The sequence below is a fragment of the Cyrtonyx montezumae genome, unplaced genomic scaffold (genome assembly GCF_038088225.1).
Source record: "Cyrtonyx montezumae isolate F1298 unplaced genomic scaffold, pur_monq_1.0 scaffold_3, whole genome shotgun sequence".
Taxonomy (NCBI): Eukaryota; Metazoa; Chordata; class Aves; order Galliformes; family Odontophoridae; genus Cyrtonyx; species Cyrtonyx montezumae.
This window is the reverse complement of record NW_027072034.1, coordinates 29728689-29742674: the sequence shown is the minus strand read 5'-3', so window position 1 is coordinate 29742674 and position 13986 is coordinate 29728689. Positions and strand designations below refer to the sequence as shown.

Below are 13986 nucleotides of genomic sequence, written 5' to 3'. Positions count from 1 at the left end.
AGCTACAAATCAGATCTAGAACAGCCAGACAACTATTTCAAATTGTTTTATGGGTGAATATTTACCAGAATGACCAAGCAAATGAATGAAATCAACCTCCATCAAAGCAATTTACATGCACTTAGACTTTAAAACTGGAGTCACTGTTACACTGCAATCAGAGAATGATTTTGATGTATGTGTAAATAAAGAGCACATAATAAATTCAAGATAATTTGTTCATAATGAATAAATGCTTGTCTTAGCTCAGTTAAAATTACCATCACTGCTGATGCAATATCTTTCATGTCTGCTGAAGACTCAGGACAGTCCCAGCTATTGGACTCCAGCAGATCTTGCTAAACCAGAGTCAGATGAAAGGCTGAACTGCACTTGTTTCACATTTCCCAAGACAAAAAACAGAAGGCAACCTAAAGTAGTATTTTTAATCTCAATGTGGGGTTAGGTTTTATTCTTGGTACTCCTTTATTCCCCCAGAGCATATGAAGATCACTGTTCACACAGGGTGTGAAGTCTCAGTACATACTTCTGAAAGATGAATGTTGCAGTGCACCATGCAAGATGAAGTGCTAGTTCTTACACAGTCAACTGGGTGGAACCAAGAGCATTGTTTATATGTGGTACAGCTTCTATGAAAATTCCCCTTAGTGATGGATTTCATCATTCCTAACTCCAGCTACTTAAAAGGTAAGTACTTATCTCAGCTGCCCATCTCTGCTTCTCTGTAGCCAACAGGGGGCCAAGCACTTCCAGAAACTTTCTACATCTTTTACAGGATGTGATTAATCACCTTTTGAAGGTATGACTTTCTTCCACAGGCTAGAGAGGAAGCCTAGATGAGGAAGTATACATGCTGCCAAAATCAATATCTTGTCAATACTTCCTCCATTCCCTCGATGTTGGTTGCTCTGATTCGTATTGTCTTTTCTCCACATCACTACTTTCCCTCAGTCATTTGCCTAGGACAGGGGAGCAAGAAGGGCAGTGTGGAAGGAGAGGAGGATGCCTTAGATTTGATGATGACAGAATAATATAATACAGAAAACAACAACATAAACACAATGGTTTGGGAAACAGCCTAAGCAAGCCTTATTCCAATAAGAGCTTCAGAGCTGTAAGAATGCAAGCATCAGCTAAAGCACTTATTTAAGTGGCTTAAAAGGGTTGCAAATTTAGGAATATCAAACACATAGATAAGGAGCAGAAATTAAATACACCATTAAAATAGATGGGGATAAAAGTGAAACAAATGTAGATCCACTGGTCAGCTGTGCTGACTTTGTAGGAATCCGTCCCATATTTCCTTACCTGGATGCTCCTCATTACTGATACTCATTAAAGAGTAACATTTCATCACTTAAACAGAGGCAGCTGTTCAGAGTCGTATGAAAACAATAAAACAGAAATAAATAGAATGCTGCATGTCATGACCTTGTGCTCCCTGGTGAAATGTGGTGGAATTCATATGGATGAAGACTACTTATACACTATTTAGCAGCATGTACTTAACACCAAAATCTGTTTATATAAATCCTCTTTCACATTACCATGACTGCATTGTTTTCTAAGACATGCATGCTGTTTATAAAAAATGCATTACAGTCAAATTACAAATTTTCATGCAGTGGTGTTTTGCCTGCTGTGTCTGGAAGATCTCATCTGGCCAACTGGGGTACTCATCTTTTTAATTCTGCAAACAGAGGATCAGAAACTGCTTTTTTTTCTGGACATAATCCCATCTCACCTTATCATCCATGCACATGTGAACATTTATCCAGTATTCCTTACGAAGATTCTTTTTATCCTGTCTCCCGCTTGCTTGGGAAATTAATCTATTTTCCTATTGTTCCACAAACACATTTAATGGGTCGTAAAGTTTACTTTTGTTCTCAGCTGCATGACTATAATGCTTTTATTACATAAACAGCATGAGAAGACAAACTAGTAAAGAAAAAAAAAAAACAAACATCCCATTATGCCCTTAATTCTCCATACTGTTTCTAAGCACAGATCTTAAAGGACTACATCCTTAAAGACTTCCATTTAACAAGATGGGAGATTTAAACTGAATTTGTTTCTTAAGTCTCAGACTCAATAAAACAGTGCAAACCTTAAAAAATTGCAGTGTTGAGAATAAACTGTGCTGGTGCATGTATATATATACATATATACACACATACAAACACACATACATGTATATGTACATACCTGTATTTGTACAATAAAAGCTTCCAGAAGCAAACTGAAGTCATTATGATTGCCAAGAAAGCTCTCAAAATGGAAATGAAAGTCTCTCTTTCCTACAGGTTCCTCCTTTGTAATAAATGTGGCATTTCCTTCTGCTAAAGACAACAGTGAAAACAGGGTGGTTTCTTTTCCAAGTCTGACCTAGCACCATGTTGTGTCACGTGGTACCAAAGGTGGGTAAGACCTGGGACTGGTACAACAAACAGACTGGCATAGAGTCAGATGAGAGGGAAATAACCACCATACTGTGCTGCAGCTAGGTGCAATTGGTGGAATATCTGTAGGTATGCTGTAACTGGTCTGGAGCAGCAATGTAATATCCTGGTCTCTTTCTCCAAGTCTGTGGTTCCTGTTATCAGAAATATGTGGTTAGCATACAAGATAGACTGCCAACAGCCACTGCATAATTGGGCAACTCAGATCAATTACCCATCTTGCCAGGGCTCTTTTTTTATAGCTGCACTGGAGCAAAAGAGATTGTGTGGGTGGAATATAAGATGGCTGGAAAGCAGCTGGGACCACAGACGGTGGTCAGTGGGTGGGCAGTCAGGTGAGATTTGTGTCCCTCAGGGTGCCTCTGTTGGTGCCAGGACTGTTGGATATCTTCATTAAGCCTGAGTAAGGTTTACCCTAATCAAGCTGAGGACATCATGGAAGGGGAGGCAATCAACCACAGCTCTGCAGATATTCAGTCCACGTGAATCAGCAAAACCTGATCTAACTTTGAAGTTGCCCCTGCCTTAAGCAATTATTTGAACCAGAAGCACCTTTGGACTTAAATTCTTACTCTGCAAAAAACACTGCACATGGGGAAAAAAATAGCAGAAAATACCACCACATACTCAACATTCAGAATGAGCAAATACTTCAAACAGTACTCATGTAAACCTTAGAGAAGACAAGAGGTGTGATAAAATGACTTTGATGTCTATACTGTAGTTGTATGTTTGCATTTATTATATATTGGAAATAATGATTTTTTTAATGCACAAGGTCAAAGAATGGCACAAAAAAAATTGAACATATTCAAACTAGATCTGTCATTCATGAAATACTTAATACTAATAGAAAAGTATCTTGTAACATACTAACTAAAATTGAATATAAATAACTTTCCAACTACCTACATTTTTATTGCCTATAAAGTTTTCTTTTTTAGTTTCACTTGCTTTCACTTTGGAAGGTGCTTCCATACACATACATACCTGTCCCCCATCTCTTCAGCTAAAGCAGCTGAGCCTTCAGAATATCTCGAGTTATTTGCCTTGGTTCTACATGTGAATCTTCCTTCATGACAGGGAATAATGCCCAGAACTACCATGGGCATTATTATGCGTTGACCACATGCAAAATTCTCCTCCAAAAGTATTAAAAAAGGGTTTCAGAACAGCCTCTTGCCAAATAAGGGAGCTAACATCCAAGTCTGCACCATGTTTATAGCATAAAAGGAGACTGGACAGTCTACACACAGGCTGCCCTGTTCTAAATCTGTGCAGTTACAGTACAATACCTCTTGTGATCTCCTCAGTATTACAGAAGATAAATATAACTGTCACTTAACATGGGATTATTTTTACCACTCTTTTGCTACCTAAAACTCAATAGTCTAGTCTACATCACCCTTAAAGGCTCCTTATAGAACCTAAGGAGAGGAGATGCCTCTACAGAGCACCTCATGACAACAGTCCAGGAGCTAAACCTAAGAGACCTGGAAGATGTTAGAGCATAGTAATGATCTATGAAAGAAGTTCTCCAAGAATAAGCTGTTTGAATTTATCAGCTAAGAAGACGCTGTTACATTTTGAAAGAAATACAGATAAGTAAAAAGAGTTATGTTTGAGCTCATACAAGTGTCATTGTCAACCTGAACTGTTTACCTGTATATAAATCTCTGAGCCTGCTTATGATATGTGCTGTTAAATCACACCACAAAATCTAGCACACATTTATGACTGAAAATATGGTAATAGGACTTTTCAGCTGTCATCATTTTAAAGGTGCTAAACAAGATAAGGTTGATTACTAATTTATTCTGTTGTTATTATTCCCTGAACAGTGTGAAATATAAGCACACAAAAAAATAATCACTGAAAAATAGAAGTGCTGTTGACTTTCTTGGCAGCTTGAATTCCAGCAAGACTTAGTAACTTAGTAATGAAAACGATTACCTTCACATGATCTGCATTTCCTCTGGTACTACAGCAAGGACTTCTTCCATGTATTTGTGATATCTACAGAATTTTAACAATATTTCTCTTTATGTAAACTTGAGGCTTTAATTAGCTTAATATGTGGTATGAAATCTGTCAATTTATATAGCAATTAGTATTTTTTATGAAAATCTGCACTAAAGCCAATTCCTTTCACTCAATTGGCAAGAAAAACAAGATGAAGTACAATTTGTCTGAATAGAGCAGAGTAGGTATCCTCACTGATCTTTTTTTTTTTTCATATACCTTTTACTAACCACCACCTTCATACAAAATGTCCAGTGGGTATTTTCTGATGAACATAACATAAGCTATTATTTGAATATGACTGAGTTTAAATAGTTGAGAAGGATATGTTCTTATGCCTCCAAAAAATGGCCCACACATATAATTCCTCAGAAAAGCTTTTATTTTACAACGAAGTCCAGTGGCAAGAAAAGATTCAGAAATAACACTGAACTACTACCTTACACACATCTCAGTACTGTCAGATAAGTGCAAACAACTAAGAAGGGAGAATTACTGCTTTGTTTCTCCAACTTCAGCTGTAGCTGCTTCTCATAACTTAATTTGAAGTCTGATTATTGTTGACAGAGAAGCAAGTATATTAAGGCACCTAAACTTAGCATCCCTTGAGAAGTCTGAAGAAATAGTATTGTCTTTTCTGTTTGTATGTAGAGATACATGTTTTAGTCTTGGTTGTGCTTTCCAGTTTTGACAGAAGCATCATGTCCTCAGCTAAAATCACTACAACTCAAGGACCTTGTTCAGTCAGCTGAGCATTACTTTTAATTTGAGTATGTCCTAGACATGTCAGCAAGAAAGCTGTATGTTAGTGTGAGGGGAAAAAAATAAGTTTCAGCAGTGTATAAATACAGGTCTCAGACCTGCTGCAGACTCTTGGAGGCACTGAAATTTCAGCATGCTCATTTTCAGCCTTGTGAACAGTATGGTTTGATGAGATTGGCATGAGAGAGAGGTGTGAGTGGAAAGTGCGAGGCAGTGCTTGATTTTTTCCATTGAGCTATCTAAAAAAATATGTGTGATGTCTCACCAACCTTGAGCATTTAAAGACTGTCTAGTTTCATGGTGATAGCTTGTGCCATCTCCACATTTATCTGACAAGGAACCTCTTACAACACTTTCAACAATCCTGTTGGAAATGCCAAGGACTGTGCTGAAAGAGGTGCCTGTTCAGCACTGCTTAGTGCTTTCAACTCTGCTCTACTGACAAACTCACAGAGTGTTTCAGCCTTCCCTATCTCTGTATCTAATTTTTGCTTCTTGTTTTCTAATCAGAAATACATTGTACTACATTGTGAGAAGATAGCAGGCAAGCAAGCAAATAAGCAAGGATAATTCATGTCATACAATCAGTTGCATTTGATTTAAGCATTGTAATATCTTCCACACACCTATCTGGACTATGTGCCTTTGGAATGTAATGACTTAAAGCTACGCTCTGTTCTTTAAACTATAGCCTATTTTGCAGGGGGCAAGGGAGGAAAAAAGGAACAGCAACACATTATGCTTCAGTTTCTGCTGTCTGCTTGTTATAAACATCCTGAATTGGTGCAAAGGCATCTTATCCTTAGATTTTATTCTGCTGGTGCCAAGGTCTGCATAACAGAGGGAAGCCATAAATGTTGAGTGCTCAAGTGAAATCATGCTAGTCAATGAGGCAGAACCTGATTCTGCAAGTAGCAGTTCCTTTAAAATAAAGGTTATACCTTGGTCAGCACATTGAAGTTCCAGTGTGGACTCTGGGATGCCAAGAACAAGGTCAAAGAAGTGCAACACTATTAATGTTGTGTTTTAAGAACAAGCCATTGTCCATTCTGCCTATGCATACTTTCATTCTTTCTCAAACTCTGTGTTTACATTTATTGAGGGCTGGACAAGCTCTGCTAATCATTAATATTTCATACTGCACTTAGCATTCCATCAACCACGAAAAAAGTCAGACATACAGAGGGCAGATCACAAATAAATACAACTTCAAGATAAAAAGTAAAATAGATCTAAGAAGAAAATATCAATTAAAAACAGGTGCACCATTTTCTTCTAATGTAACTGAACCCGCTTTAATTTTCAATTACAAAAGAAAAAAAAAAAAGAATGAAGTATTGATTCATTACCAAGGCCAAAATACTGTCAGAGATTCATTGGGTTGAATTAAAATTATACAGAAGCAACTGTTCAAAGGAATTCCAGTTAAAACAGAAATTACTGAGTAAATAATTTCTTTTCCTCCGTGCCCTCTTTGTAAAGTCTGTACAATCTTACTGATGCCTGCAAATTTTAAGTTGCTCTAAACCTTTCCAATTGTACATACTCAGCTACAGACCAGGCTGCTTCCCTCAGTTGTAGCATGATGTAAACCCTTGCCAATTCATTTCTGAAACATGTGATAGCAAGCTGCTCAGCCTTAGCATGGACAGCATTAAAGGCTTAGCCTACTGTGGATGATACTCAGAACAAGAAGCAGAATTAAACTTTCTAGTTATTTTCTTGGTCTGTTCATTAACAAAACAGTATTTCAGATCATAACTGTTATTAGTAGAAAGCAGTTTTCCTTGTTTCATGCTGGGAAATGCAAACAGGCTCTAGGACTAACAATACTGAATTTATTCACTATCCTTGTGCAAATGATACAACACATCGAGTCTTACAAGCTTTGGCAGCATCTCATCACCTTATCTCTTTTTATCAGCCATTTCATTTTCTGGTAAAGACATTAGCAATGGAAAACTAAGAGGCAGTACAGAGGAAAACTGAAAAATAAAATAACCCTAAAGTATTATGGTTGTTAGTAAACTAGCATGAATGCTGTGGAAGACAATGCTATCTACCCTCCCCCTTTAGTTTGCAACTTGGAACCTTGGAATTCATCTTTGTCTCCAATTTAGAAACAGAGACAATAGTTCTTAGAAAACAAATTACCTATTTTGTTACCAGCAAAATTAATGAGGCCTGATCTGTTGCAGATTTATGTCTCACAGATCACATCCCATTTGGAATCCTTAGTTTTCCAGGGTGGTGAGCTGACACCATAGCATTTACCATCACAGGGTAATTTACACTTTTCTCTACCCACTTGCACATTTTCATGAAATTTGAAGGATCTGTGCATCTCTGAGGTCTCTACCTCCCTGCTGAATTGGCCTGAAATTGGTCAACACATTCAAAAATGTGGAACAGAGAAAGATACAGACAAACCTCATGGCTTTATCAATTTCATTTCTTTGGGAAGCACAGCTAGAAATCTAAGTTGCAAAGTAGAGTGGTATACATGAAAGTATACAGCTTAATAAAAAAAGCAAAAAAAAAAAACCCAACTGATATTATGAAATAAATTTGCCTACAAATAATGAAATCAAGATGAGAGTTACTAAGAAGAAAACAGGAAATCACAACAGAGTACTTAAAAATTGCTTGTAAAATGTAGAAGGTACATCAATCATTTCCTTCTCTAAGCTTAACACCTCTCATCTGATTTATACCTATGAAGGCTCTGCATTATTAAATGAATTGTACTTCATAATGCTTAGCTATAATCAGTGTACTGTAAAGTACACGTTGGACATGATTTCATTCAACCAAGACAGTACTATTTTTTCACTGAGAGCAAGGAAACTCCAAGACTTTCTACAAACCCAGTCCCGTATACCTTCCTTTACCCAGGTGGTCCCAAGGACTTTATACAACTTACTCGTATTAATAAAAGCAAGGGGTTTGCAAAGCCAAGCTAAATCTAAAAATAAACCAACAGAGCAATATCAGATCCTGTCTGATTTAGCCAAGGAACCTTGAGAGCAAGATTCTCCTTTTTAACATGTAGATTTTGGGGAAAGTATTGTTGACTGAAACTTCTGTAGGATGAGATCACCTGTTATAACAGAGCTGATCCCTGGCACATTGATGCCCAAACTGGCACATTACACGCATTCTGCCTCCCTCCCCTCCCTTTTCCCTGCTACATAGTCTTGGCCAAACATCTGACTCTCCTCTGGGTCAACTCACTAAATCAGCTGAAATTAATTTAGTTAAAAAAACAAACAAACAAGATTTTATTGTCAGAAGTGATGACCCCATAAATCATCCCTTGCCCTATACAGACAGAATTGCTGGCCACTTCATACTTCTCAGGAACTTTTCAGAAAACATGAAAAAAAAAGACTAATATTTTGGAGCATGTGGAGCAGTTTTAAGTCAACTGAAAATCTCTATTTTTTGTGTTTTTAAGACATCATGATACAAAAAATTAAAACAAAAATGATGTTGCTTACCATTTGTCTTCTGTTCTCTACCAGGTGGATGCCAACAATCCCTAGGAAAGATCCAAAGCCAAGCTAAGGTAAAGAACAAAACCAACAGAAATATGTGAGGTCAGCTTATTTAGTCAACATATCAAACCACAGCAGTGATATCTGAGCAGGTCAATCATACCACTATTTGGGGTGGGTCAGGGGAAAAGATGAATATTATCACCGGCCATAAATCATATAATGCAATAGGGAGCGAACAGAATTCCAACTCTTCAATATTTCAGAGTAAAACTTGTAATCTAATAAAAGAAAGTCTATGGAAATATATGGCTGTTGTTACCATAATCATTTGTCTTACAAATTGTAAAGTAAAAATTAAGTGAAGCAAGAGGAAAGAACACTGACATTTAGTCCACACATCATTACTTTGGAAAAATGTAGAGCTTCAGGCAACTGCAAAGAGTTTTCCTCAAAAAACAGATGACCCAAGTTCATTCCTCTACAGTTGCATTTGTTTTGTTTTAATGTCCAAACACTATCACACAGAAAAAGTCCCTGCTAAAATGCCAAAAAGACAAGTACCACTAGTTTCAACAGTTGCAACCATAACAGGAGAGAGGAGGAAAGAAAGCTGGAGTAAAGTAGCATTGGTTCTTGACAGTGCTGCTTCAGAACAAGGCTGGCAGGAAAATGTTGCTCTGTATTAGCGGCCTGTGAAAGTTTGGAGAGGTGGAAACCCCTTGGATTCTTGTCCAGCAGGAGGTAAAGTGGGAAACCAATCTTTCATTCTAGCTTTCTGGCATCAGGATTCCCACCAGGCTCATGTTTATTTGAATAAAAGGAGTCTCTTTTGTGCCCCACAACCAAGAGTTAACTGCTTAGAGATTTAAAAACAGCCACAGCAGTGCTGGTGTCATCCGTCTTTCTCCAAAGTGCTCTCTCCCTGCCTTAACTGACTATATAACTCTGCCACCACCTCACTTCCACATTCCTGGCTTCCCTCTTTGCTACAACTGGCGCTCCTCTCCTAGGAGAAGCCCTCAGCCAACCCCTTAGCTCCTACACAACCCACTCCATGGATGGAGCATGACTTTTCTGTCAAGGAATCTAAACCCCTTCCTGGAGCAAGGTTCATAGTCTCTTTTACAAGCCCAATTAAGGTTTTAGGGGCTAAGTATCCCAGACAAGAGCTTGAGTGAGGCCCCTGAACTCCTTGCTCTTAAGCACAACTGCTCACATCAGAAAGTAAATCTCTTATAAGCACTGTAATTGCTCAATATCACATCAGGCACCCACAATTCCTTCTCAAAAAGGCAAACATAGGAAAAGGAATTTGCTATTGAGTGATTTGGGGAGATTTATGTGAAAGGGAGGCACAAGTATGAAAAGCAGAGACTAAAAGAGCGTGGAAGCATGTCTGTGCTGACTGCTGAACAGGAGAGAGACTTGGAACTGTGAGCAAGGACTCTGTGTTCAGGGGACAGCGACTTTGCAAATCAACACAACTGCATCAAAATGACAGCTGGCTCCAACCCCGATTTTTCATCCCAAGTACAGCAACTCATGCAGTCCCATTTAAGGATTATACAGTGGCGAGAGTGGAGCAATATTATCCACATCTAGGAAAAAGAACAAACATGACAGTAAATAAAGAACAATAGCAATTAAATCAGAAGGCACAGAACCACAGATAGAGATCATACCGCAAAACCACAGCATTACTGAGATTGGTTTAGTGTTGGATGTGCTGCTTTTCTTGTCTGTTAAGATAATAAGCTACTCGGGTTGAGAACTCTGGGAATTAGAGCCATTATGATGACTGGGATATATGGACTCTGTAGTCTCCTTGTTGTAAGATTGAAAATAGAAAATTAAAAAACGTAAGCAGTAGTCACACAAGTGATATGAAGTATTTAAGTACAAACAGTATTTATAAGGAAGTGAGGTTGAAGAAGCTCCAACTTCCAGCCTGAAAGTTGTTTTCTTATGGTTAAATTCTACGAGAACTAGATCTTATTTTTTATTGTAACTGACACTGTCTGACCTCCTAAACTTCTTTGAGCCCAAATAGGTAATGTGAATTCACTTACCAAGCTCTAGCTATTTAGAAGTTTGGGATCAGTGCTATACCAGTTTTCTAAGCTCCCTCTACTGCCCGTGGAGAAGAGGAGCACCTTTTGAGGGTTACCGGGCTCTGAAAGTTCTTCCCAGAGTCATCTGTCAGTGCTGCACTGGAGTTAGCCATCTCAAAAAACAGGGCAGGAACAGCAGAGCTTCTCTGATTGGGATAGATATCATATATGGTTTGCAAAATATTTATACCAATTAATCAGCACTCTTTCTCAGTTACTTCAATCAGACAGCGTGTGCAGAAAAAGAACTCTGTATTTTAGGAACATCAACAATCTTTTCAAAGGAAAAATTAGTAATAAAGGCTTTGTTTCCAAAGCATTCTGATATATTCTAGCTATTTTGATTATTAATGGTTAATATTGAAAAAAATATTCGAATAATTTATTTTTCAGAATGAACAGATACTGTTTCCTTCCTAAAAGAAACTAAACACTGAAATAGATTTTTCTGAGCACGAGTTTATGGCTTATTACACTGTCTCAACACAAGTTTCCAAAAGAGATTCCTTTCAAGGGAACAAATGCAGAAAATGTGGCCTTCTAAAATACTTTAATTCAATGTACAGAAGATTTTTTATCAGTATTAATATATCTATTTTAGTTTAATGAAAGGAAGAGTCATTCTTTTAAGATTTTATTCTTGGAACTACTTTTTGTTCTATTTTTAAAACACCACCCCTTATAGATCATTATCCCAAAATTATCTTTCTGAAAGACCTGTTTCTCAACATTACAGTAAGATGCAAGAGGACTCGATTAGGAGGAACAGTTCTAACTCTTAAGTTATTAACGGCAATGCAAAATGTATTTAGAGTATTAAAGGATGAAATGCCCACTTCTGTGGGCATTTCATTTCACAGAGAGCAAGAATTAACAGCATCTTACAACACATTTGATAACTCTTTGGTATCTACATCTTTTCTTTCTTATCTACCTCTTTTCTTTCTTTTACCTTTCATCCTTTACCTCCTCTTGGCTGTCTAGAGGAAACCAAATAAGGGAGCGTGACTATTTGGTGCCCTTATTTTTTCTTTTTTTCTAAAATTCAGTTCATTCATCTAAAAAAGCTTTTCATCTCCCAAAGTTTTCCACTCTTCTGGACATGTCTGACCACTTCTGAGATTGGAAAAAGCCATAGGGGCTGAACCAGCAAGGCCTCCCCAGAAGACACAGGTGCACTACAGAGTTAAACAGATGCAGCAAGAGCCTCATGTCCAGCACAGGTATATGTTTAGGTGGTCTGTTCCAAAAGTGGAAACAAGACCAAGGATTTGGAAGGGGAACTTGTACAAGAGGACAGATACCAAAACTGTACAGGAGGATGTAGAATTATTGGTAGACTCTAGGGAGAAGCTTCTATATGCCCATCAATATCATTTTCCCTGCACTGGACCCAGCAGAATTCCTGGCATGCATACAGAAGAGCAGAGTGACTCTTTGCACCACCAAAAGTGTAGTAAAAAAGCAGTAAAAAAGGTCGTTTAACTCTATCCCATGTCTGTGGTGCAGTCAATTGTATGCCCACATTTGTAACAAATGGGAATTCATGAACAGGCTCCAGCATAGGCCCATGAGTTGAACATATTGATTTTTGGTACAAACTTGGTCCCTCTGTGCCCCCTAAGAGCCCCCCTTCAGGGCAGTTCAGAGTTTACTCCCCTACATAATCACACACTACGTCTAGATCAAAACAAATGAGCATCGTTTTGTGAAATGCAACACAACTGATTTTTCTTTGTTTTGTTTTTATAAGTTAGAGCTCTTCCTGTATCCAGCTAATATAGTTATCTAGTAAGTTTCTTAACTCACAATGATTCCTGGATAGTAGCCTCCCACAGTAACATTTTCTGTTCTTGTTGTAGCTGCCAGACCTATGGTCAGTATGAAAATGGACACCACCAGTAAAGAGACTGTGAACCAAAGTGAAGTCTTCTTCCTTTTTGCAAATTGCCCTGTAAAAAGTGGAAGGGGGTTGGGGGGGGGGGAGGGAGGAGAAGATGAAGAAAAGAGTTTTGAATTGCAAAAATTGCAGGACAAAATAATCAACTGTTTTCTTTTGTTAAACTCTTCTGTTGTTAACCCACCGTTGTTCCCCCATTAATGAAAACTGCTGGCAAACAACAGAGAGATTTAGGAAACACAGAGTTAGCTGGAACCGCACACACATCAGGCACATGTACGAGCTTTTATTAAGCTGAACCGAATGTCAGTGACAACAATGATTATGCCTTATCTTCTGAAATAATCAAGTTGTTGTTAATATCTGTAAGCCAAATCCTGCAAACCTTGAACAGTGCTTACCTTTGTGAAGTTCCAGTTTAACTCTATCTTGGCAGAATATACAAATTTATATTTTAAACAAGATGAATGTGAGCTCTACGCACTATCGCAAAAAAAAAATGAATGTGGTGTTCACATTACTACTAAGACAAGCAAAACAAACTATATCACTGAAACACGTCTGTAATATAACTCATCAGATAATGATGTATGGGGACACCCTTTCAAGTAGTAGCTGCTCAATTAAGTACATTCACTGTAACTAGGATTTGGATTCAAGCACTCAGAAGTGAAAATCAGCAGGCTCATTTACTGATTTCATTATGCTTCAAGCCACTTACTTTTGTTAACTTGGTGGTATATCTGAACAGCAGGCACAGATTGTTGATATCAGAGCACCAGTCCACAGCACAGACTTAGGTAAACAGCAATCAGTATGTTACACAAATTAACAAAATGCACCTAAAGGAATAATACTGAGGGAGCCTGCAGTCCCCCTTTCAGGCTCCTTTTGCTCCAAAAGGCAAGATCATGCAGGATCACCCCTGGAGCATTGAGTCATGCAATGCTGTGCTACACCAGGCTGCAACTGGGTAGCACAGACCTGCAGCAAGACCACAGCCTGCCCACAGCACAGAAGCAATTTCTCTCCTTCTGTGGTCTCACAAAGCAGTTTGCACACTTGGGATTCACCTGAAGGTGAGGCAGAAGTTGGCACTGTGTTGAATGCTGGGGGCAACAGCACAAACCAGGGAGGGGAAGGTGTGAGAGAGGTATGCTTGTTTGTTTTGGACTCTGGGAGTGAGACAAGATAGTTCTGCTGCAAACCAAAACACAGGAAATGAAGGA

General features: G+C 38.3%; 1 protein-coding gene across 1 annotated transcript in view; it reads right to left on the bottom strand.

Annotated features, from left to right (window-relative positions):
• The window catches only part of TMEM255B (transmembrane protein 255B), a 53883-nt gene extending 41157 nt beyond the window's left edge, over positions 1-12726 (bottom strand). Inside the window, 4 exon segments of the mRNA XM_065741088.1 lie at positions 2209-2355; positions 2358-2431; positions 8747-8787; positions 12667-12726. Coding sequence (XP_065597160.1) covers positions 2209-2355; positions 2358-2431; positions 8747-8787; positions 12667-12701 — 297 coding nt within the window. The 5' untranslated portion in view covers positions 12702-12726.
• Between the last annotated feature and the right edge of the window lie 1260 nt (positions 12727-13986).